The sequence below is a fragment of the Archocentrus centrarchus genome, unplaced genomic scaffold, assembly GCF_007364275.1.
Source record: "Archocentrus centrarchus isolate MPI-CPG fArcCen1 unplaced genomic scaffold, fArcCen1 scaffold_36_ctg1, whole genome shotgun sequence".
Lineage (NCBI taxonomy): Eukaryota > Metazoa > Chordata > Actinopteri > Cichliformes > Cichlidae > Archocentrus > Archocentrus centrarchus.
The window spans coordinates 633,695-661,098 of NW_022060263.1; the positions used below are offsets into that span (position 1 = coordinate 633,695).

The 27,404-nt window shown below is 40.0% G+C and overlaps 1 protein-coding gene across 1 annotated transcript in view; it reads right to left on the minus strand.

Moving 5' to 3' along the window:
• Positions 1–27,404, minus strand: part of cntnap5a (contactin associated protein family member 5a) — a 190,279-nt gene that overhangs the window by 131,574 nt on the left and 31,301 nt on the right. Inside the window, exons 2-3 of the mRNA XM_030724387.1 lie at positions 17,597–17,707; positions 13,580–13,773 (exon numbers count right to left, since the gene is read on the minus strand). Of these exons, the coding sequence (XP_030580247.1) occupies positions 13,580–13,773; positions 17,597–17,707 (305 nt within the window). The remainder of the gene's footprint in view (positions 1–13,579; positions 13,774–17,596; positions 17,708–27,404) is intronic.

Sequence of the window (27,404 nt, forward strand, 5' to 3'; positions counted from 1 at the left end):
CATCATTAAACACACTAGGATGCTGCTTCTCGGTCGATAATCAAAACAGCGGCGAAAGGGCTCAGGCTGCTGTTGTGATTTATGCAACCACTTTCTCATTTTGAGTCGTTCACCAAGGGGAGCCTCGTGGCTGAATGTTAGAGCAGGTACACGATTGGCTTATTTACACATGCACCGTAACTCACATCAGCACAGGGGGGATTAACAAATGGAACTGGGGTACACATCTGGTAAAAGCAGATGTATTACCTCAGTTTTGCAACTGGAAATGAAACAGGCAAGAATATATGTCAATAAGATGCGCATATTCACAACACTTTGACTTTCCAAACGCTTTCAGCCAGAAAAATCAAATAATGTTCTGACTTTGGCTGTTTGATTGTTTTACTTGGAGTCAGGTTGATGAAAACATGCTTCCCTGCTTATCATACAGCCATGGCCATGTTAGCTTCACTGATATAAGACTCGGTGCTGGAGAACACAATTACAGTGCATTCTAGAGCTTTACTTTATAGCCTGTGAAAATGTGATTTCAAGGAATGTGGATATCAAATATTCAGCCTCACTTATTAATGTACTCAATTCACTGGTAACTGGCCACTTGTTAGGGTACATTTTAATATTATATAGGTATATTTATTAGTTATTATAAAGCACATATTAATGCCTTATTCAGAATGGCCAAACTAAGAAATGTATTGTAATAATCTTCTAACCACTTCTACCTACTGCATATTAATAATAATAATAAAGAAGGTCGCTATGTTTGAATTGTTTTGCTCAGCATGGGCCTTATAAGATGGCAGCATTGCAAGAACAGTGATTCTCCCCTAATAACATTTAATAAATATGAGCTATTCTTATGTAACAAAACCTAAAACAGCAAGTGTTCATTACAGCCTGTAAGATGTATCAGTCAACCAATATTATCAGCAGATATTACCCTGTCACAGCTATATCAGCATTATTACATTCACCAACTTTTTTTTTGGGTGGTGGGGGTGGGGTTCAGAGCAGCTCCGACTCCACTGTTTATACCACGCTCAGTACTGTCTGCAGTATGTCGCCAAGTGACATCACAGATTAGCAGACAGTGCTAAGGAGTCGAGCGGCATCGTCACACTAAGCTGCTAAAATCTTTGTGAAATAATTACTCTAGTAAACAATGACCCCCTCATTTCTTCTTTTCAGTGCATCACTGCTAACATTGTTTGGGGTTTCTATTCTGTTCTGCTTTATTTTATCATCCCTGTTTATTAGACAGACCTGTGGCTGCCAAAACACTTTTAAAGACTTTCTAATCACTCATTTTTGCGTCATATTAAATAAAACATTGGGTCTAGGAGGCTCCATAGACCTAACAAGCAGGTGACATCACTGTAGCTACAGCCATCTTATGTGCACTCAGTTATTCCATTCACTTCAGGTCTTTGTTGGTTTTTGTTCTACATCCAATCAGCTAATAATTCTGCCCAGTATAAACACAATGTCTCCCTTTGTCAGCTGCCAGTTTGCCATGTGCCATAATTAATATTTCCAAGTTTGTCCTTCCGTTTCCTTTCCAAGTTCCTTGTGTTCTCCTCATTTCTATTTTCTTTCTTTTATCTAATTTATTTTTGTCTTTAGTATTTCTTGTCGCTTTCTTGGTGTATTAGCTTTTGCCAGTTTTCTGGCCCTCACCTTTTGCCTGCTTCTCACTTGGTTTATTTGCCATACTGCATATTGTTTACCCATGTATGACCTCTGAGCAAAGACTTGGATTTTGGATCTTTCCCCTGGTCTCCTGTGTCCTGCCTTTGGGACCTTCTTCTTTCTCTGAAATCATTATATTGTTACTGTATGAGTGTGTAACACTGGTTCCCCATCCTAACCTGAATCCTCTTCATAATTAAACTGATCATAGCACGTAAGCACCACCACAGACAGAACTATTCTTGAGTGATATGCCTTAATTAATTCAGAATATCCACAACTTCTATTCTAATTCAGTGGGAAAAGAACAAATTTCCTTTACAGGCCACTTCAGAAATTTCCATACATATCTATGAGGCTAAAAGTACTACCTAAGTATTGCTTGCTGTATCATTTTGAGCTGAGAGAGCATTTTGCTGTTGAAGGATCATAGTTTTTCAAGCATATCACTGTATTTGTTACCACAGTGAACCTGCCAAACCACTAATGAATGTGTAATGATTCACTTTAAAATGAGGAACTAGTGTTTGAAAGACTACTTAGACACTATCAACATGTGTCTTGCTACATACAAATTGACCATATTTTTATTTGCTTTAAATATTTTGTTATGCCTGTACTAGTGCATTAGAAGGCCCATACTGATTATAATACTTATTATAATAAGCAGGAATCAGGACGTTATCAAGAGAAAAACATTTGGTTTAGAGTTTATAATGACTAATAATGACACAATATGATGCTAATATGCATGCTAGTAAGTTACTAGTTAATGTTAAACACGTGTTACTTAATTTTATTTGTTACCAAAAATGAAAAAAAAAAAAAAAAACAGGAATGGAAAAGAAAAATAAATACTTAGATACTATTTATTTATCAAAGTGGTACAAAAAGTGACTGATCTCCTTCATCAGGGCTTTGGAGTTGTGGTTTAATCAGAGTTAACTATCACTGCTGCCAACATAAGCCATCAACTGTTGCCCAGTTGAAATGCTGCTAGACTCTAGTTTAGACACACAGTGCATCGTTTTTTCTATTTTTTTCTTTTTTCTTCATATAGCACCAGTTCATAATAACCATCATCCTAAGGCCCTGTATGTTGTAAAGACACTACAATACTAGAAAAAGAGTCCTAACAATCAGATGATTCCCCAAGAGAAAAACAGGGCATTCACACTGGAAAGACGCAGCTTTATTTGTTCTAAACTAATGTCTCCATATTGCATGATGGTATACAGCTGTGAAACTCCCATATGGAGAGTATAATGAAGACAATACACTTTGATTTAGACTGCATCCCACTCACCTAACCATTCATTAGCTTCAACAACAAGGCTCAGATGCACGTCAGCACGACTCATTAGTATTCTAGAGAAATACCACCATAAGAGCACCTCTGAGGCTGTCCTGTTCTATGACGTCTGTGGTTTTTCCACTCTTCAGAAAATTCTACAACAGAACATCCTGTGTGTTCCAGCTGGGAGATGAAGTAAAGTCTGAATAAAGGCCTGAGGGTGCAGATGATTTTCCACAGGGCCAAAGCATCGAGGTCCACAAAACAGTCCTAACCCCACAGTGACTTCATTATTTCTATTTATGTTTCTGTCACTGTGGAACAGTCTCCCTCCCCATTAATTAAGACTCTTTACTCTTCCTCTCCGGTGATGAGCTCCCTTGTGTCAGTTTTCCTTTTTGTTGCATACAGAACAGGCACATACGATTGTTTTAATCAATTCACTGGAGGGAAAATCTTGCTGCTGGCGCTGAAGATGCTAGAGTATGCTCCAAAAGGTCACTGCCAAGTTAAACAGCCTAAGGGAATGCATATTGAAGAGGAAGCTACAAGTACATAACCTTGCCATGAGCGAAAACACTATAGTGATCCCTGATTGCCAGCCATAAGTCCCCTGACCTGGATGAGCAAACATCTTAGATATTTCTTGAGCTTATAACAGAGAGTCTTGGAAATCTTTGCTTTTATTATCACCTGTTTGGTTCCATTTTGGATTCAAGTTAGATTCAGTTGTTTTTCTTTAACTTCTTAACATTTACCAGGTTGCTGATGACCTATTTAGGGTAAAGTTATGGGGTTAGTTTCACATATATTGATATACCCAAACAGAGAACTTTTATGCCAAAATGAATGTAAAAGAGGTAATTTGAAAGACAACATTTTAGAGTTGCTTAACCTATAACTGTCTAGAGACTGAAATGCAAACTAACCCATAACCCTAAGTCTAAGTGGTTTGCAAATGACTTTTGGGAAATTAAGAGGTTAGTGAAAGGTTAGGATTAATGTAAATCAAAAGTTTACTACTAGCATCTGGACAGTGACAAACACAGTTAAAGGTTTTAAATCAGGATTTCAGTTGTGATGCCCATAACCCAGGGTGCAGATCCAGGGCACTGGCAGTCATATCCAAGCTTTTCTCACTGTCATCTTCATTCTCCTTACTTCTCCCGATGAGCTATATAATCTATATAATATGATCAGGCATATACCGGAGAAGTCAAATTTAAAGATAATTTTGGTTTATTGTAACTCGATGTGAGTCCCATTATGTGTTTATCATGACCTCAGCAAGATCTGTAAGCTTGTTTCAGCCCCGCTTCCAAAAAACAAACAAAAACAAAACAAAAATACACACACACACACACACACACACACACACACACACACACACACACACACACACACACACACACACACACATATATTTATATATATAAAATCCCAGCTTGCCCTGCAGGTAGTCTTTTTGCCCTCAAGTCCTCTACCAGAGGCCTGGGAGCTCGAGGGTCCTGTGCAGCATCTTAGCTGTTCCCAGTATTGCGCTTTTCTGAGATCTCAGATGTCGTTGCAGCTTTCCTAGCAGCCTCTTCATGGTTCCCATTTGCCTGTGGGATTCCAAGGTACTTGTAGCTGTCATCAATGTGTGCAATGTTGCCTTCTCAGTTCTGACTACTTTTCCTCTCTTAGTTGCCATCCGACTACACTTCTCCAGTTCGAGTGACATTCTGATATCATTGCTGTAGATCGTGGTGGTGTGGATCAGTGAATCGATATCTTGTTCACTCTTAGCATACAGCTTGATGTCATCCATGCACAGGAGGTGGGTGATTCTGTAGTTGGTATCCATAGCCAGTCTTGTTGATGATCTGGCTGAGGGGATTCAGGCCTATGCAGAACAGCAGTGGGGACAGGGCATCTCCTTGGTAAATCCCACACTTGATGTTGACTTGTGCAATGGGCTTGAAGTTGGCCTCTAGTGTTGTTCTCCACATACCCATTGAGTTCTTGATGAAGGCTCTTAGGGTTGATTGTAAATAGTTCTAGGCATTCCAGGATCCATGTGTGCAGCATCGAGTCATATGCTTTCTTGTAGTCAATCCAGGCGGTGCACAGGTTGGTCAGTCGGGTCTTACAGTCTTGAGTGACTGCTCTATCTACTAGTAGCTGGTGTTTTGCTTCCTTGGTCTCTCTGTCTATCCCTTTCTGGGCCTCGTTCATGTATTGTGCTACATGCCTACTCATCTTAGCTGCTATAATGCCTGACGGGAGTTTCCATGTTGTACTGAGGCAGGTTATGGGCCGGTAGTTGGATGGGACTGGTCCGTTCTGGGGGTCTTTGGGGATCAGGACCGTCCGCCCTTCAGTGTCTTAGCTTCTAGCAGCTGGTTCCTTTATGGTGCCAGGTGCTGATGTAGTGCAGTTAGCTTCTTTAGCCAGTAGGTGTGAATCATATCAGGGCCTGGTGCTGTCCAGTCCTTCATGTGTTAATTTGGACAGCAAATTTTGATTTAGTTTTAGTCATAGTTATTTGACGAAAATGTAATTTAATTTTAGTCATAATTTAGTCATCTGAATAGTTTTAGTTTTAGTCTAGTTTTAGTCGACAAATTATCGTAAGAACATAGTCGACTAAATCTACAGTCGATTTAGTCGACTAAAATATAAAGGGTGTAAAATGTAAATGCTTTTTCTTCAGTTCCCTTGAATTAGTCATTATACACACACAAAATTAAACATTTATTAAAAGTTATGCAATATTATTAATAATATTAACATTAGCGTTTCACCTGCTTTCCACACACCTGATCATTAACACCACCTTACTGAGATAATACAAGCGTTTTACAGCAGGACGCTCTGAAAGGTACAGGGCAGTGTTCAGGACTAAGATTAGGAAAGGCTAATCCACCGCGGTGTGGAGATTTTCTCTAAACACAAACGCTAAACTGGGAAAAAACACTTTACCCTGCATGACATTAAAATGCTTACCTTTGCATGGACATCTGGGTGACTGGTTTGCAGATGTTGTTAAAGATTTGTCATGTTTTTACCCGAGATAGTTGGGTAGGGATAGTGTTTGTCATGGTATCAAAATGACAATTGTGTCCATACATCGGCTCTTCTCTTTCTCCCTGCTGACATTGTTTACATAACTTTGTTCTATCAGAAGTAAAGACAAATCACAGGCTTCTATCTCTCTGGTATACCTCTTTAGGTGGTTAGCCAAGGCTGTGAGTCATTGCTTGGCAGTCTCTAAGGCCTCAGGTATGGACAGCCTCTTGTACTTCTTAGGCACCGCTTTCTTCGTCACACCTTTCTGCAACTCTGAGAGCTGGCTAACTTCTGCTGTCTTGATCTTAGCCTCTAGTTGTCGTTTCCATGGAGGGTACTGCTCCTTATTGCTGTTCATCTTATAGCCAAGCATCTCAAGGATCACTGCTGCCGTGTTATATATCAACTGATTGGTTTCAGTGATGGTAGTGGTAGGGATTGCCCTTAGTGCTGCATTCGCATCTTCTAGTAGATCTTCAGAGAGTACTTCACATAGTCTTGGTAGTCGGCGTTGAGGGGTCCAGTTTGCCTTCTTAGCCATGATCTTATCTTTCAGGTCAGCTGCTCTGGTATTCAGTGTATTGGTTGTTATTACTGGAGCTAGGTACCCAATCTCAGAGTGCGGGATGACAAAATCTCCCCCCGGCCTTTCGTCCTGCTCCCCTTTCCACAGCATTTGTGTTGTACCTTGTCAATCTCTAGCTGCGATAGCAGCTGCTTCCTTCGTATGTTGGAACACTGAGCCAGAAGTTGTTTCGCTGTCAGTGTGGATGTTGGGTTTCATGTAACCCCTTTCACTGAGATTACATGTATAGTAGCATTCCAACAGTTCCCGGTTCTCATCCTGTGTCCACTTATGCCGTAACCTTCTAGTTCCAGTACTTATCGTCAGGATGCCCTGGTTCCTCAACACCTGACGCGGACCTTGTTAATCCGGGTGACGTCCGAGCCGGTATGGCTTCAATCATGTATCTGTCACTCATATTCCGAGGTAGGCTTGGTTAGCATGGGGGGGTCTAGCCTGGGGACCCTTACTGGAATATATATATATATATATATATATATATATATATATATATATATATATATATATATATATATATATATATATATATAAAAATCATTTTGTTTACACTGAGTCTTGCTATCTGGAACAACCATTTTGCTGTAATTTGATCTGACAGTGGCTTAGTTTGAGTCTTTATGTTGCTGGGCTGTGTCAAAACATTCTGTAATTTAATTATCAAGACCCATCTGAGATCCAGTGAGCATATTAAACACATTTTTACATGGACACAGGCCTCTGGATGGAATAAGCCTCTGGATAACCCTGACAGAGCTAAAATTACCACAACATAATACATTTTTGTTCCTTGTATTAATTTAATCATTAGGTAGTTTGTGTTTACCTGCCCATTCTGGTACTGGCATTGCTGACAATGTAACGGACTGGCTAAAAACCCTAACTGCACCATGATTTGTTTATACACAGTAGCTAAAAGACTGTTTTAGTCTGTTAAAGTCTTGTAAATTCAGACTGCAAGACTGTAAGTTTTTAGACGAAAGGAAATTATTAGCAGAAAATGAGTCTTCAGCATTCCTGCAAACACATTTTAATCCCTATTAGATTCCCATCTACCTGAACTGCTAACATGTAAGAAAATTAATGCGTAAATTCCCCCCTTAAGGAGGAGAATTTGTTTCACACATTTATTCAGAGCTGCATTAAAAAGAGATTTTTAAATAAGGCTTTGCAAGGATAATGAAGGATAATGTGGACTCCCAGCTGGAATATATTCCTTTTCCCACCTATGAATATTTGCAAAAACCATGCAGCTAATTTACTGAGGAGAAGAATGCAAATATCATTCAGAGATTTAGGTTAAAGCAGGATTTTAAATGGGGGCTGTGCCAGTTTTAGGAGTTTACTTTATATGTACCAACAAGAACAAAGCAAAGGGAAGAAAAAAATCATTCAAGAGTAGGCATATGTAAGTGTGCTGTTCTTTCTGTTTTATAGCACATGACTAAGAAGACCAAAAAACTCCAGAAGTCATTTTCACAGATTTTTCTCCCCTGGCTTGTGCTAATTGGGTTATTATCAGCTCTTTGAAGAAGAAGAAGAAGGCTTTTCTCAGAACACTCGTCAGACAGAAGACTGGCAGGAACAGATGGTGGTGTCATCACTCTTACAGAGGTTCAGAGAAGAAAACAAGAAAGGGGATCATTAAAAAGAACATAACTTAAACAAAGGGGGGAACTAAACTTCTGACTGTTGGGCTGTTTGTTTATGAGTCCAGTGGTTTTACAATTGTTCATGAATAGAGACAGCCTACAGCATTAATAACAGTGGTGAGATTTTGGTCTAAAAATATTTTCTCTAATTTATTAAATGTATCACTTTCTCCAAAGCCACTAAAATTTCCTTCAAATGCATTCATGGACTCTTTTTGCCAGAATTAAGTTTTATTTTTTCTATATTTTTAGAGGACAATTTATTCTTTAGGCAACTTATGTTACACACCATAAGACCACTGACAACCACAGACTGCATATCAAAGATGGACAAATCAGACAACTGCATTTTGAAGCCTTGAGTTTGACAGTTTGGCCTGTTTATGAAAACAGACATAACCATATTTGTATGAAAGGGCAGAGGCTGGTCATTATACACTCTTAGTATGAGGCCACTGCAAAATAAACAAACAAAAACAAAACAGCCATCCTCTGAGAGTGCTTTTGGACAATGAAATGTTGAACCATAGTAGAAACTGAAAGATTTTCAAACAAGCACTGCAGGCTCCAACTTTGTGTGAAAAAATGAATATATTAAAAAAAACAATTTTGTCCCAAGCAGTCACCACTAGAAGATGAGCCTAGTATCAAAATGAGACCTTTGACCAGACCAGCTGCTGATGCTGATGTGACCCCTGAAAGTTTGCCCAAATAACAGTTTTTTTTTTTAGGTTTTGTCAGTTGAGTTATCAGAAAAAAAGAAAAAAATAATAAATAAGAGAAGCTTAACAGACAGCTGGCAGGTACAGATATATGTGTCAACATCATTTTATCACTTAGGATAGCTATAAAAATCTGTTTTCATGAAGGGATAAATTAGCTTGAGACTTGTACCAGGAAGCTTGTATCAGGCTAGTTAGCCTACTGCTGTTTTAAAAACCAGCAGGCTTGTGAGAGGCACTGTCGACCTTTAGCCCCGGGTTTTTATGGAGCAAATTTTTCTATGGAGCTAATTTGGCTGAGAGCTAGCAGTCATCCCAGCAGCTGCTGCTCACTCATTAGTTCAGCTCAGTTCAGTTTCTGACAGTAAGCTGTTACCTTTGAGCTTCCAGACGGATGTAAGTTGGTATCTGCCAAAAAGGTCTTGGTGAAAGCTGCAGTTAGTCAGCTTGGGTGAAAATTTCATCAGAGGCTATAGACAAATTGGCTGCTAATCACTGCTATTCATCCTTCATATGGACACCAAAGAAGAGTTGGGAGTGTCTGTGTGAGCATGCATTTAATACACATCAGCAAATATAAAGGCTATTCATGCCTGGTTTAAATGCCTGCCAACTTTGAGAGGATGTTGTCTGTTTTGGCTGCAATGGTAGACTGCTGCACTGCATGCCCTGGCTCAGTGCTATTTGAATCTCTGAAATTTTGAAAGGAATTCAGCACCTCCATTTTCTCTTTCATGAGTCAGTTATAAAGAGTGATAGCTGCAGGTCATGTCAGTAATGTTTATGCATTCTGCCTTGTCTTCTCACTGCACAGCAGCTTTTCCCCATTTTTTCCTGGCACAATGAGATGAGAACTGACAGTGAGTGGAGAAAGCTGTGTGCTGTTTAAAAGCATATTTCACATCACCCCTAACTACACCATATGCATATGCTACATTATTTTTCAGGAACTGCAAACTTCTTTATCCTTTTTCAGCACTAATTAAAAATTGAGTTGTGTTGTTTTGTTCTTGTTCACATCAACAAATGAATCTTGCCATGCAGTTTGCAGCAGCTTTTTCTAAAGGGTACATTTAATCTTCAGTATTCAGTCTCAGTAACAGCAAAATAAGCTTCTGCTTAAGGGGCCCATAAAACAGGCTAATTTAAGATTTCATAGTTTAAGTACTATTTGTTCCATAATGTAGAGTTAAACACTGTTTAGGTTATGTGTTCTAATAATTTTTCTGGTTTATTTGTTTAATGTGGCCCAGTTCTGCTTGTCCTTTGTTCTGTCATGTAGGCCCTGTGAGCCAAAAGCTCAGTCTTGATCCAAATGAGGATGTAAACGCTCAATGTCAGATAGTTTCTACTCTTGGCTCCGGATGATGTCATAAAGAATGGATATTCCCGTTATGGTCATCTCAGGCAGACAGCTCAGGCTGTGAGCACCTCAGCCCAACTCCGGGGGGGGGGGGGGGGGGGGGGGGGGGTTGAACTGAGAGTTACAACCAAGACCCAGAATTGGATAAGCACTGATCATTTTAAACTATGAATCAAACAAAGATACTCTATTAGAGGTCAAGAATAGAAAGTGGGAAATCAGCAGAATATATCTACTTTAAGCCATTTCTATTAAATTCAATCATAAATTTAACAAGAAATAAAGACATCAAAGCTACCCACTGTAAGAATATTTTAACACTCATCAATGACTTGTTGTTAAAAAAGGATGGAGACTTTAGCTTTAACTCACAAACATGAATACTTTGGAGGGACGATTTTCAGATGCAAATTAATACGTGCTTGTTGTGTGAGCCTTTTAACAGCGATCCATCTAAGCGAAGAGTTAGGGTTATCACCTCTGATGACTTAGCTCTCAGAGGGTTAATGAAATGGAATTTAGGGCTGTGTCATATCATATCATCCACGATGTTACATTAAAATGTCATATCACAATATCATTGCTATAGCAATGCCACACATTTATGTTCCCTAGTGCAACAAGAGAAGCCCAGGCATATAAGAGCGAGGGCCACATGTCAGCCTCCACTGACAATTTAGTAGCTAAAAAAGGGAGCTACTTCAACAACCACCAACAAAACACAATACTTGTGCGACCCAAATGTAAACACAACTCCACCGAGCACTGCTAGTTGGGTTCATGGAAATGCACGGTGGCATAGGAGGGCTTCAAGCAGCTAGTTAAAGAGCTTGACCAAGACACAACCTCCCAAGTAGAAAATAATTTTCTGTTTTATTATGTGACAGTATTTCGCAGGCTCCTGACAAGTTACAAGGTTAAGTTACTTTAGATAGTCTTAAACTGAAGTAGTGTTAAACTCAAGTGTTCAGTAGTTATTTTATATGTCCAGGGAAACCACTACCAAAGATACTTTTGTGTAACATTTGACTTTTGTTGTGTTACTGAATATGTCAGTGTGTCACTACTATTGCATTATAATGTCACTGCATCTTGCTTCAATAGATTCATATTTCAAATGAGGTATTATTATCAATGACTGCAGCTTCATTTCCTTACACTTATAAATGTTGCTGCCGGTAAACTGCGTGCATCAATAAAATATTGTTTTATATATATATATATATATATATATATATATATACATAAATCAAAAATATCCAAATTGCAATTCATTTTAAATATTGGGATATAATTTTGAGGCTGTATCACCCAAGCCTAATGGTTTTAAATATCAATTTTCTAGTCTTACTGACCACTCAAAGCAGTTTAGACTACAAGCCACATTTAACCATACATTCATCCAGCACTTATTCTATACACCTTAAGCACTTTATCTACTTTGCATCCATGGCCAGTTCAGTATTTCCAGTTGACCTAACATGCATGTCTTTGGACTGTGGGAGGATGCTGGAGTATCTGGAAAAAACCCATGCAGGCAGAGGGGGAACACGCAACATGATACAACAGTGCTAACCACTGCACCACTGTGCAGCATAGTGATAATGCATCACTGAATACAATGAACTTGCTTGTGAACGAAAGCTCATTGTTGAAAATGTCCAGGTCTGTCATTTAAATGTATTGTAGAAAATAAATATTTAAATAGTTGAAGAAAGATATTGTTCACTGCCACATATCTTTGCTCTTTACCCCCCCCCCCCCCCCCCCCCAAAAAAAAAAATAAATAAATAAATAAAATCTCACTTTGCGACAGTGCCATGCCAGTGGGCAACACCACACTCTGCTAATTGGACTGCCAAATAAGAAAACACAAGAATACAATTTAACATCTTGCTGGCTGCCTTTGACATAACTGGGGCAAACACAATAAAGAATTAATGACATGTGCCAACGCGGGGCTATTTTCTGAGACTCAGAATACATGTACTGGCTGACATAACATGTTGCAACATTACAAAGAGGATAAAAAGAAGCAGCAGGAAAAAATTGCATTGACACAAGGCACTTCCCACACCTTGAAATGTGTCAGAGGTGAGAGAATGTTATCTGACAGTGACCAGCAATGGCATCAATATATGGTCCACAAAACACAGAGAATGAAAACGGGATGCTATCTTATGTAACAGAAGGCTAACTGTAGTTCTGTTAGTGTTTAAGATCTGTGTCTGACCATAACAATCCCAGAAAAAGCTGTATATATGCAAGGGTACAGTGTTGTCTGTTTAACTCTTAACATCCAACCAGTTACTGGGGTCCCAATTGGATTTTCTTTTAACCACATGTTAAATGAACAAATTTCCAAAACCTAGATGTTACATTTCAAGTCAAGTCTTATACATTTTCGCATTACAGTTTTTCTTTGACAAGTTTTTCTATTTGGATGTTCTAAACAGGTGAATATTCTATAAAATGGGGAGGGCATTAACCGAACTAAGCATCCAGTTCAACCTGTGACATCTAAGCCATAATTAACCTCAACTCTAACTCTAACCCTACGTTTTGGAAGGTCATAATCAATGAGTGAGGACTCAGAGGGTTATGTCATTTAAGTCTAAAACCACAGCACAGCTGGGCTTGCACCCCTGTCTCCTGGGTAAAAGGCCTGTCCCTCTCCCATTCATGCAGAACAACCTGCTGAATCAGTAGACTTCATTGCTCTTTATTCTCTCACCTGGTTTCCCAAAGTCTCTCTGACAGAAACTCTGGCAGAATGCCTAGAAGGCAAATTTCTCCTACTAGCCTAAAAGCACAGAAAAAGAGAGTATACCCAAAGCCAGGAAATACCTCCAGTGTGTATTTGTTTCAATACCACAACTTGATATTGCTGCTGGTTTTTTTATATGTCACATACAAAAGTTAATTAGTGACCTTTTGAGCCTGGCTAGCTTTGTGCTCAGTGTCAAATCTTAAAGCTAATTTAACTTTAAAAGTATTAAAAAAGCATATACACATGTTTCCCAAATTGTTGACCTATTTTTTTAGCCATCAATATTCAAGAACAGGCCTTAGTCTTTATTCCGTCTAGATCATCAGTTGGTATATTTTGGCAAAAGCCAAATAAAAAAGGATTAATAATTGTTGGCTAGTTAAATTCAGTTGTAAATCAATAATAAATCCAAGGCGTGTAGGTGGAGAAAGCTGATCAAATAAAATACTCACCCCTACACCGTCCTCTTGTCTGTACTGTTTCCAAGCCCGGCCTGTGTCACTGTAGAGCAGCAGGTAACTGCTGACCCAGTCCCAGCTGTCATAACGTCCCTGTGTGGCTATACCAGTCACCTCCATCTGCTCCCTGAGGTCCACCTGGAGCCAGGGCTCTTGGTCAGTCACCATTGGAGACCAACCTCCTGCACCTGATGGAGAGCAGAAAAAACAGGTAGAGGGGATCTATCAAACATGCCCTCTGTCTGCGAGTCTTGATGTGTACGTAGGGAGAGCGTACGTGAAAGGCTTCAAGGCAGCCACAGTGAAGACCCTTCTTTTTGAGGAAAACGATTCATTTTATATGCCAAGTGTGCAGGATGTTCAAAGCACCTGGAAATTGCTGAATATGTTTTATTCACTGGCAGTTTCATTTTACTTGAAAGGTTTTAGCTCAGTGGATTGGAAAAGTGACGTGACTGAGGGGCAAGTTAAAGACAAAACAGTTTCCTGTCACACAACACATTCAGAATCAAACCAAACTGGTCCTCTTTAATGTAGCCACAGTATAACTGTTCATATTGCCATTTGCCTTAGATTTGCTAACGTGTTCTCTACTGGAGCCATTTTGGTGATGGATCAATAGGGGTGACTACCTGTCTTGGATCCAACCCTCATCACCAACTATGATCCTGGAAATTTTCTCTGTTCAGTTAACCAGAAACACTTTGAATCTAGGACTTTTTTTTTTTTAATTTAACCCCATGAGGTCTATATTATCATTTCTGATGATGACTCTAACCTTATTCTATCTGAATAAATGTGGTGCGTTCATCTTTTCTTCTTCTGCCACTGAAGTCCATGGCAGCTCCACGAACCATATGACAAAGAGTTATAAAAATATGATTCTTTTCAGTAAGATTCAATACGATCGGATCAAACAAAGTGCAAACACCCAGTGAGTTCCATCAATTTCAGCCATATTGAATTTTATGAAAGGCCACATATTTTTTTCTCCATAGAAGCCATAGATGTTCTTCAGACCAACCCACACAGACAATTCCATTTTTGCAGACAGGGCGGTTGTGCTGCACCAAAGAACAGCCCAAATGTAAAAGATGTTAGTTTAAATCCTTAGTTAATATATTTGCTTTTGGGTTTCAGTTTAGGTTTCTATATTCAAGTGTTTGAAGTTTTGAATGTTTTCTTTTCTTTTTAAGTTGAGCTTTGGTTCCTGTTTTTACGTCTTTTCATTCTAGTTTTGCTGAGCTTCATTTTCTGTTGTATTATTGTAGTGTGTGCCTTTCAGTTCTAGAGTTAGACCTGAGTCCTGGGTTTTTCATTCAGCTTCAGTCCCCATATTGCATCTATTCTTTGTGTGTTTAGTTCCCTCCGTATTTCCCTATCTGTTCGTCCCTCTGTCCAGTCTTTCTGTGTCCTCTCTGAATTAGTTCATGTTACTTTCTGAAACTGCTATAACTAAGTTCAAGGAAGTGTTTCCTCCATTGTTATCTTCTTCAATGCCATGTGCCAACACAAGGCAGACCAGCTACCTAAACTCTACTCCCACAGATGTTATCTCATTAATAGTGTTACATCCTCACTGTGTATGACCCTGGATACTGTGGCTCCTCTGAAAAAGAAAGCCTGAAATCAGAGATGCTTGACTCCTTGGTATAACTCACTAACACGCACCTTAAACGAGATAACCAGCAAACTGGAGAGAAAATAGCATCTCACTAATTTAGAAGATCTTTTCAGAAAGAGTCAGAGCTCTGTTGAGAAAAGGATTCCATTAAACTTAACTAGTAATGACTTCATGCTTGTCTCAGGGTGATGCTGAAAAACTAGTATGTGAATTTATTACTTCTAGGCTGGGCTACTGTAACTCGTTGTTCTAAAATCTCCCTGAAAAGCCTCCAGTTGACCCAGAATGCTGTAGCAAGAGTGGCATATAACCCAAGAAAGAGAAAGCCTATTTCTCCCATATTAGATTCTCTTTATTGCCTCCCTGTTAAAGCTAGAATTGAATTTAAAATCCTTCTCCTCATGTATAAGGTTCTGAATAATCAGGCCCCATCTTATTCATGTTTCATTCGGGACTGAGGCTTTGACACTAACTAATCATTGTGTTTCTTCTTTTAGTTGCTTGTAGAGCCTCAGGGTGCAGGACTTCAGGTGGAAGCCTCTGACACAGTCTCAGGGTGATGGATTTGGTGTCAAACCCTCCACACATGGCAACAAACTTTCTTGTCTTGATGTCATTAGCTAATATCTCCTCCTTTGGTCAGCTTTGAGTAACTGATGACCGGCAGGGCATGGATGTTTATTGCTCAGATCTTGTTTTTCCCATTCAGCTGACTCCTCAGGACTTGCCTTGCTCTCTGCAGGTACTTGGTGGTGGTTGATGTTTGCTCCATTCTGTAGTTGGTGTCCGTAGCCAGTCTTCTTAACGATCTGGGTGAGGGGATTCAGGTCTATGCAGAACAGCTTGTGAAATCACACACTTGACGGCAACTTTTGCAATTGGCTTGAATTTGCCCTCTAGTGTTGTTCTTCACATCCCCACTGAGTTCCTGATGAAGCCTCTTATGTTCCTGTTGATCTTGTATAGTTCTAGGTATTCTGTGACCCATGTATGAGCCATTGAGTTGTAAGTTTTCTTGTAATCAATCCAGGCGGTGCACAGGTTGATCAGTCTGGTCTTACAGTCTTGAGTGGCTGCTTTATCAACCAGTAGCTGCTGTTTGCACCTCTAGCGTTACTGCCATTTCCTTTCCGGGCCCCTCTCATGTATCGTCTGTTCATCTTAGCTGCTATGATGCCTGAGAGGAGCTTCCATATTGTCCTGAGGCAGGTTATTGGCTGGTCCCTTCTGGGGGATCAGGAATGTCTGGCATATATATATATATATATATATATATATATATATATATATATATATATATATATATATACAGTGGTCCCTTGCTATATTGTGGTTCACTTATGTGGCTTCACTGTATCGCAGATTTTTAAAAATAATAATATTTCTGTTTCGCGATTTTTCACTATATTCTGGGATTTTGCAGAATATAGGTATTTCTGTAATAACCCATAACTATGTTAATCACTCAGACAAAGAGATCAGTTACGCCTACACCTTTAGCGGAAATAGAAGTTAAGGCCAAGGGTGAACATACTGCACCACCTTCATCACCATCAGTACTGCACAGCTACATAATTCATCATCTTCATCATACAAGTTGTAGTAAGAGAATGGAAAAGGTTTATAGGAGTGTGGGAAGAGTTTATAAAGCCTTAAAAGATGTATATATATATATATATATATATATATATATATATATATATATATATATATATATATATATATATATATATATATATATATATATAATGCTGCTACTTGGCAGATTTTCACCTGTCGCCGGGGTCTCTGGAACGCAACCCCTGCGATAGGTGAGGGATCACTGTTCATGCTTTCAAGCCTTACAGAGTACAATGTTACAGCACGTTCAACTGACTGACCCCAAATTCTGGTCAAAAATGCATACTTCAGCGTTGGCCTACCTTATCTTTGACATGTTCCTAGTCACAAGCATGCACTGCCTCTTGGTTTTTCCGTCTGATCCACCTCTTTTGCCATGTTTTGTTTCAAATCAGAATGCCAACGGTGAAAACACTTAGGATTCACAGCCAATGAGCGATATCAAAGTGGCAACACCATCTTTTACATAGTCAATAGCAAATGCATGCACTCAGTACCGATCAACTTGCTATGGTGAATTTGCCCTGTTGAATTTCTACGCCTACCAATGGACGGGCTATCTCTTCCAGCTGGGGACATGGACCCCTTTGAAGTGCTACACGTGGTACATTCAGAAAGTCTTATTTGTCAGTGCCTTCCAAAACACCCCATAAACCCACTATAAAAACACTTGAGAAGAGTGTTTTCTGCTCTGTTACCTCCACGGTTATTGTTAACTACAAGCATTTAGAAATGCTGAATAATGCAGGAACATCCTCTGTACTCACCATCTCTTCTGTTGAGCTTGGCATTGTAGGCAGCATAATTGACTGAGGACTCAGAGGAGCTCTGAAAGGATGAATGGGGTAACGCTGATACCAGAGGACCATTGCAATTATCTGAGAAAGAAGAGACAAAACACCAGCAATTCAGATGCTGCTATTGTAATATCATATATATATATATCACATGTGTGCTTTACATCTTATTGCATATATTGCCATACTTATTCATCAGACAGTAAAAACAGAAGATGGATCCTGGTTTAGTTAAACATTTCAGGTTAAAGTCTACCTTGGACTGTCAATGGGGAAGTTTTAAAGGAAGAATTAGAGAGAAAATAACACGGCTGCATCACTTCTCAGACGGCTCAAACAGTCTATTAACCCCTGCAGTGACCCTTGAAAGCTGCACAGAAAATGATGCGGCTCCTTTTGTGTTTGTGTGTGCTCTTTTTAATCCCACATTTTGAGATTACATCACATCCAACAGACAGGAGCAGATTAAGAGTCCAGTGATCTAAAGCTGTCAGTCCTGTCTTCATCTGATCCACTCTGCTTACCAGAAGAGCCCTGAGTCACACAACAACAGCCTCTTTTCAGTGGTTGGCTTTGCTTGAGTGCAGGGCTGCATTAAGACCTGTGGCTGAGAACATAATGAAAACTGGCATCAGCCTGATTACAATTATCCCTTCACTCTTTCAATCAGTGTGGCACTCACTCTTCAGAGTGCGAGGGAGGCCTTTTTGTTTTTGGATGCCATTCCTTTTTGTGCTCAGATGGATTCTAAGCACATCTGGAGCTGCAATTGGCCATCCATCTGGTTGAAAAGAGCACAGCAGAAGTGACAGCATGAGCTCGCTCTCTTTTTGGATGTCCCACTGAATTTCAACTGACCTGATTTGACTTCTCTCAGATCACTTGCCAAGAGATTTTTCTAATCCTGATTTCAAGTGTGACTAAAGTGGATCAAGCTTTTTGTCCAAGACTTAAATTATGGCTGAGCTGCAGTGCAGTTGCACATGTTCATTGGGGAAATGAGAACACTGGCATGGCATCTTGACACTACCACAAGAAGTGGGGTTATTATGTAAGCACATTCGTCTTAATCTATCAAAATTCTCCTTGATCCTGTTTGATTCCCTCAGAATCACTCACCTTTCTTTCAATCTGTATCCACCCTTTCCTCAACAGTTTTTCTCTTTTCTGGTGAAGGAGCAGGAAACTTTAAAAGCCCAGTCAATAGCTTTGTGCCGTCATTCAGTCCTCACTTTTACAACACCATATACGATGAAACCTTGACAGCTTTGAAGATGTGAGACAAACCAACGATACTTTGATATTCTGAGACATGTTCTCAAATTGGCAGGTGATGTGAAGTGCTGTGTGAGTGCAGAGAAAGTTTCTCCATGTGCAAATTGTGCGTCTCACAGACTCTGTTGTTGTTGTTTACAGATTTTGGTCTTGAGCCAAATGCCCAGCTGTCAGTCAGGAAGACTTGTTGAAGGAGGATAATTTGTCTGCAAAGCTGCTCCATGGCTTGGGATAACTGAAAATCCTCTGAAGCTGACTCACAATCTCTATGTAAGGCTCAGACACTTGAATTTTATAGCCAAATGAACCCTGACTATGAACACATCCAAACAAGTGCTAGCAGAGAAGGAACACTTAATCTCTCTTGAAATCAAAATTACATCAACTGCCATAGACCAATAGCTGCCAGCTGCAGTCACAGAAGTGCTAGAATGATGTATTTCTGTACAGACCAACAGAGAGCTGGTAAAGATGAGTAGTGTTGACACTCCAGGGCTTGAAGTGCCATTCTCAGGGAACATTTGAAATATTTACACATATGCTGTATTTCCAACTACAGTTGTGGTCAGAAGTTTACAGACACTCATGGGCATGAATGTCATGGTAATTTGGGGCCTTGAACTGTTCTTTTTCCAGGATGGAATAATTGTACAGCACACATCTTTAAAAAACAAGAACTGGGTGCACTACTGTGAAATTATGTTGGATTTTCTCTAATGCACACATTAGCCATCAACGAGTTACTGAAAATATACTCAAAATTACTACAACATTCATGGCCATATAAGCATCTGACCACGACAGGAGTTGTCTGTGACAATTTCGAAAGAAAAAACAAAAACGATATATTATTTGACAGCTAATGAAAACAGAATAATTTCCTATGAATGAATGCAGCATTGCATTCAGTGCATATGAATTTGCATTAATGAATATAATGCAATATGCATTTATATTCAATGCAGCTATTTGAATGCAGCTTTGCATTCAAAACATTTAAACCTTTGTCTAAATGCTTTCTAAAACCTAAGATCTAACCTTATGTCCTGGAGAAAAATTTCATATTTTTTAAGAAAAATAAATGTGTGTGAGTTAAAATGTTTAATCTTCAATCCCCTAAAGACTATAGCGAACATTTTTTAAAAGCCAAAAATCACATTTTGATGTCACAAAGGGTCAACCCTGTGAGGCTTTTTTTAATGTGTTATAAAAGCTTTTTTATGACATGGATTTGTTCTCAGAATAATTCTGTAGTTTCTACCATTTATAGGAGAACTATAATATTCTTCCATTCAGTGTACAGAAACAATGCTTTTTCATCTTATTTTCACCACAGCCATACTCACTGAGTGTGTTTAAACATAAGCATCAGAAAATTTCCATGCTGGCTCTTTTGGTGACACCTCTGCAGCAAAACAAAGTATTGTTGTTTTAGTAAAGGAGCCGGGCAATAATAGTTTTTTTTTTTCCATCATTTTGTGAGCAGGTGCTCTTCATCCAGCAGCTAACAGGGGCTGCTTCTTGCTCCATTACTTGCTGTATTACCAGCTGTCCAAAATTGATGAAAATTACTTTTTTCCAGATACATAGTTTTGATGAGTAATAGCAGTAAGTGCTTAGCTCTCCGATAAACACATTTCATTTCCTGTGCATACTTAATGATAGAAGTCAACTTCTCTTTCACCAGTTAAGCCTCTAAGGTCCAAGTCCAACATGTCAAACTCAAGGCCCAATACAAATTATATCAACAAGATCATTTCATGGCCCTTCAGCACATGGTACTGACAAAACTCATGCTACAAATCCCATAATGCAGCGCAACAGCTGTTGTTCTGATCAGTACCTGTGAGAACCAATCCCTTCTTCCCACTTCTCTAACAACACATCGATCAGGGATAAGCAGATGAATACAATTCAGAGGTCATACAGTGACATTTAAGCTAGCCCCTAAAAGAAATGGCCAAACGAAAAGTTGATTTTTAAAACAGGCTTTCAAAAGAGGTCGGAGGCAGAGCTTCTGTATGTTGCCATTGTCCGCAATCCTGTGTGCCTTAAAGAATATAACACGAGACAAAACATCACGAAAAGCACAAAAACCTGGAAACACAGCAGAAGCTACAGAAGGCAAATGAGTTTTAGAAGACTCTGATATCACAGCACACTATGTTCACAAAAAACAACTGTGAAAGCAAGATTTTTAGTGGCACAGGAGATATCCAAATCAGCCCAGTGTGCAACATCAGCGTGCAACATCAGCGTGCAACATCAGAGTGCAACATCAGAGTGCAACATCAGAGTGCAACATCAGAGTGCAACATCAGAGCGCAACATCAGAGTGCAACATCAGAGTGCAACATCAGAGTGCAACATCAGAGTGCAACATCAGAGCGCAACATCTTGTGTCCAAACAAAAACCAAGCATTTTCAAATGTTAGCCTAAGCTGAAATACTGTTGCTGATCGAGTATGTGAACTTGCTACTGATTTAAAAACACATTTGATATACAAGGGAAAAGATTTCATTACATACATACAAAATCATGTTTGATATCTATGCTGATCTGGACTAGGTAATTTGTTAAAAACAAAAAGATGCCGCATAGTTTGATGGAAAAGAGACAGCCCAAAAATTAAAGTGAAAGTGAAAAAATGATGTGGCAGGCTAGTCTGCTTTGCTGAAATTTACTGAAGCAACTCAAAATGGTACTCAGTAGTTTGTATGATCCCCATGTGTTTGTCTGCATGTCTGACAACATCAGGGCATGCTCCTAATGAGACAACAGATGGTGTCCTGGGGGATCTCCTCCCAGATCTGGACCAGGGTATCAAAGAGCTCCTGGACAGTCAAAGGTGTAACCTGGATGTGTCTAATAGACTAAAATATCAGACAGACCAAAACATAATGTCCCAGAGCTGTTCTGTTGGATTTAAGTCATGCGAGAAGTGGCCAGTTAATGGTATCAATTCCTTCATCTTCTAGAACTGCCTGCAGACTCTCACTACATGAGGCTGTGCTTTGTCATGCATCAAGAGGAACCCAGGACCCACTGCACCAGCGTGGAGTTTGACATTGGGTACAAGGATTTGGCCAAATACCGCTACAAGCTGAAGGTTGAGGAGCACTTCTCAAACTCCAACCCCCAATGTATGTGGCAAGGCATTCAGGTCATCAGCAACTACAAGCCCATCAACCCCTCCCTCCCTCCCCTCCTCTGATATCTCCTTCCTCAACAAGCTTAATAACTTCACTTTGAGAAGGACGACCAAGAATCTCCAATCAAGGGAGAACTGACTGCTGACCACCAACCCCTAACATTCTCCCACACCGATGTCAAAGAAGTGCTGAGCAGCATCAATGCACACAAAGCGGCAGGTCCTGATGGCATCGTGTGCTCAGAGCATGTGCAGGGGAGTAGGCAGGCATCCTGATGGACTTATTCAACCTGTCCTTAGCCCATGCTGTTGTCCTGACCTGGTTCAAATCTACCTCTATTGTGCCAGTACCAAAACACTCCTCCCTAATGTGCCTAATGACTACCGCCCAGTAGCACTTACTCCCATCATCACAAAGTACTTTGAGCAGCTGGTTCTGGCACACCTCAAATCCTGTCTTCCTCCCACCCTGGACCCACACCAATTTACCTACCGCAAGAACAGGAGCAGAGAGGATGCAGTGTGCTGCACTCTGCCCTCTCACACCTGGACAATAAGGATACATATGCCTGAATGCTGTTCTTAGACTTTAGCTCAGCATTCAACACTGTCATCCCCTCAAGGTTAATCGTCAAACTAAAGAATCTGGGCATCAGAGCTTCTATCTGCAACTGGCTACTGGACTTTCTGACCAACAGGCCCCAACATGTTTGGATAGCCCAACACTGCTCATCCACTCTATGGCTAAACATTGGTGTACCACAAGGCTGTGTGATGAGTCTGTTCCTCTGCTCCCTCTTCACCCATCACTGCAGACCTGAACATGTTTCCAACACCATTTTTAAGTTTGGGGATGAAACCACAGTGATTGGCCTCATCAGGAACAATGATGATTTGTGCTACAGGGAGGAGGTGGATCATCTTGTCGTGTGGTGCGACAACAACACTCAAAAAAACCAAAGAGCTCATTGTAGACTTAAGGAGGAATGCAGACACTCACCCACCCATCCACATGAATGGCACCGCAGTGGAGCATGTGTCTTTCCTGGGTATCTGCATCTCACAGGACCTCACCTGGACAACCAACTGCTCTAGCCTGGTCAAGAAGGCTCACGAGCACCTCTTCTTCCTGAGGACTCTGATGAAAAACCAACTCTCTTCAGATATCCTGGTGAACTTCTACCGCTGCACCATCAAGAGCATCCTAACCAGCTGTGTTACAGTCTGGTACGGGAACTACTCTGTTTCAGATAAGAAAGCATTGCAGAAGGTGGTGAAAACCGCTGAGGGCATCACCGGAGCCTCGCTTCCCACCACCAGTGACATCTACAGGAAGCATTGTTTAGGAAAGCAACTATCATCACAATAGATTCCTCCCATCCAGCAAAAGTACTACCCTCTGGAAGGTGCTGCAGGAGCCTCCGGACAAAACCACCACGTTTTTCCCCACAGCTGTCTCTAGGCCACTAGGCTGAAGCGATACTGAAGCAGAGGCTAAGAGGAAAAATGTCCTGTTCTTCAAAGATCCATCCAGTGTGTAGAGGTATAACGGTTCACCTCAGTTAACTAATAACTGTGGTATAGGAGCCACAGTTTTGTGAACGAATCACACGGTTATTGTACCGAAGACAAACAAAAATTTCCCCATAATGGCCGTGGGCAGCTCATGTGTTTCTGCTACTGTTTATGTATAAAAACATTTTTGTACACACTATATTTTGACATGTTTTAATAATAAACACTTAGCAATAAATCAGGAACAAAAGATGGGCATGTGTTAATTAAGTACATCTATTTACTGTGGAGCAGGCTGTGAAACTTTGTGAAAAGAGTCCGAAACGAGTCGATAAGTTAAGAGAAGCTCACTTTTGTCCTATGACAGCGATGCTGTCGGTAACCGCTGCTATTTTAGTAAGCTCTGCTCATTGGGCCACTGTTAGCCTGTGTTGCTGAACTTTCTTTGAGGTAGCTCTAATGTTGTGGACGACTTGGACACTTGGACGCTTGGACTTGGACACACAAAAACCTCTCATATGTTATGAGAATGTAACCAAACTGTTTATCAGGGGAACGTGTGATTTTTAGGACATTCAAGCCTAACATTAGCTGGCATAATGTAAGCTTATAACCAGCTGTTGTTGATTAGCTGGATCCTGTCAGCTGTCCATGAATGGGAGGGTTGCATATCTGATCTACTGAAAATCAGTAATTGCAACAATATTGGGAATAAATAAGCATGCGGTTGATATGTAGATACTGATTAATTCTGTTTCATGAATCTCATTAGAAGAGGATTATTTTGTCAATGGTGTGTTGCACTGTGTTTTGGTAGTGAAACAGACCTCTCAGGTGAAATGTAACAAACACTGATCAACTGGTCATCAGTTATTTTTTACTAAATTTTTTTTCACTTGAAATTTTTTTGTTATTGGAATAAAGAAGTTCTAAGTAATTTCATATATTCAACTATAAATTGAACTGCAATTCATTAAACCGTGGCTTCTGAATTGAATCGTGGGATTTTCCCCTATCAGTGTGCACTCTCAGCTACAAGCGAACAATAGCACAAGGGCAGACCCACCTAGAGCTGAAACTGAGCAACACTGGAAGAACATCTGGGAGAAAGATGTGCCAGACAACAGCAACACCAACCTACCACTGTCCCAGAACAAGAGCCGGTGAATATCATAAGGGCAGACATCCAACGAGTCTCCAAAATGAAGAGCCGGAAAGAAACAGGACCTGATATGATCCACCTACTGGTTGAAAGAGCTAATGGAACGCCATGATCGACTGGCAGAACAAATAAGAGGGCTGCTAACAGCAGGTACTCATCCAGACTGGCTAACACAAGGCAGACCAATCCTCATCTTGAACGATCCCCAAAAGGGTATGGTACCATCAAACTGCCAGCCAATTACCTGCCTCTACACAACACGGAAGCTGCTTTCAGACATTGTATCAATGAAGTTGAGTAGGCACATGAGCCAATACATAGGCACAGTAAGGCATTGGAAATAACACCAGAGTGCCAAATCACCAGCTCTTGGTTGATAGAGCAGTACACCAGGACTCAAAGACCAGGCATACTGGATAAGTGTGGGCGAAAGGTAGACAGATGCCACTGATGTCAAAACATGAAAACTCTTCACAATGCAAGGAGGTCTCCACCTAAAGTCCAGGTGGAGGCTCTGAGGCTCTATGAGCAATAGAAACAGGGAAGGTGGTGAGGACTAAGGCCCTATGGGACTTCAAGTCCCAGACAGACAAGCAGCTGCTGGACAACCAGCACAATGGTGGTTGACAAGGAGCAGAAGACCACAGTTGTGATAGATGTGGCAATACTAGTGGACATCAATGAGAGCATGAGAAAATAGAGAAGTGCCAGGGGATGAAGGAACAACTGGAGCAGATGTGGACAGGAACGTCCAAAGTGGTCCTACTGGTAATACGAGCATTGAGAGCTGTAACTCCCCCCACCCACCCACCCAAAAAAAAAAAAAAGTGCAAGAATGCCTCCAGCAGATTTCAGGCACAACATCAGACGTCTCGGTGGAGAAGAGTGCACTTCCATGAACAGCTACGGTGCTACTGTACACAGAACCCTCAAACTCACAGGCTTCTTGAAATGTCTCAGGGCAGATGTATAGAATCATCAGTCCAATCTAATAAAAACCACTAAAACACCTTTTACTTTTGAGCCTTGGAATTAGCACCAAAATAAAAAGATTTTAATGTTATTGGGGAATTCTCAAATATTTCAATCCAGGATTCTTTGAGTGCCAAATAGCTAAACACTTAGACTTCAGATTGCTCTAAACACTCTGCTGCCTTTGCTGGGCTCTGTATAATGTCATGGAGAGGAGATATTCATAATACAGCCATTTCAGTTCTGTTTAAACCTTTTTATTGAAGAGGGGCAGCCAATCAAAAGACTTGGGGTAGGGGTGGGGTGGGGGCATGAAAGAGAAAAGGCTTAAATGTCTTGTTCCAGAAAGATAAATTGAGGTACTTCACCAAGGCCCTGTTAAGGATAAATATGGATTTTAACTGTACAGGTTACATTTAAAATGCACCACTGTCTGTAACGTAGGGCTTCAACGATTCATCAATTAACCAGAATAATTTTTCATTTATTCCATGACTCTGTAGTGCTCAGTTGTCACCATGTGTGTAGTTTAACATGAAGCTGGAGCTTGTCAACACAAACAGTGAAGAACAAGGAGGTGGATTTCAGGAGCGAAAGAATTTTGCTGGTGGGAGTTTGTAATTAAACTAACTGCTCAACAAATTCCAACAAGAAGAAAAACAAACTTTGTAGCTGTTCTCATCCACTGCTCTTTGTTTTACACAGCAGAAACCTACAGTAAAGCTGCATAAGTTCAAATAAAAGCGTATTTATGCAGATGAACTATTACTTTAGTCTGGCATGATGTTTAAATTAAGCCGTTTCCTGAAGGCTGACAGCAGCCATCCCACTTTCTGTCACAGTGATGCCTGCAGCAAGCAGAGGGGAGTCTGGGGGGGCATGGGGTGTACGAGACCATATTTATTTCATGGCTTTAGTAACATTATTTTTTCATATTTAGTTAATATAAAACGTAACATATGCACAAAATCACATACACATGAACACAAAGCAAATCTACTTCATCCGGGAGATACAGTACAGTACGTCAGAACTCTTCTTTTTTGCCTCCTAATAATGTATGAAAGCCTTCAAAATTCATCTTATGCCTTAGTTTATGTTGTATTTATACCTCATTTTATATGGCATTACAGTACTTGTGATTATTTATTTATTTTTGCATTGAAGAAAATGTTTTCTTTAAAACACATGATTTGAATATGGCATGTACATACATCCAGGTCACAAAAGTCTCTGGAGCTGGAAAAAAGGGCGACTGGACTTCTTGAAGACGCTCCACCTCTCATCCAAAAGGCTTCTTCTTTTTTCCAGCTCCAGACAATGAAAGGGGTTGTTTTTACGGTTATTGTATGCAGTTAAACTATTAAAAACATTGGAATTCCTACAATGGAAAATAATGACCAGCTGATTTTAAAAGACCCGTGTTTCTCTTCGACTGAATATTTATTATTGCTCCTTAATAAGACAAATGTATTTGTATCCGATTGTTTGATAAATCAATGGAATAATCAACAGAATATATAATTACAAAAATAATATATAGCTGCGGCCCTGCTTTATTTTTTTTTAGTAATTAATTTTAAAGCTCATTTTGAAGGTGCTTCACTTGTTTTTGTAGACATTTTTGTGATTAATTTCACACTTGAAAGTGTCTCTAATTAACAGGGTGAAGAGTAAGTATGGCAGATTATTGAGAAAATTA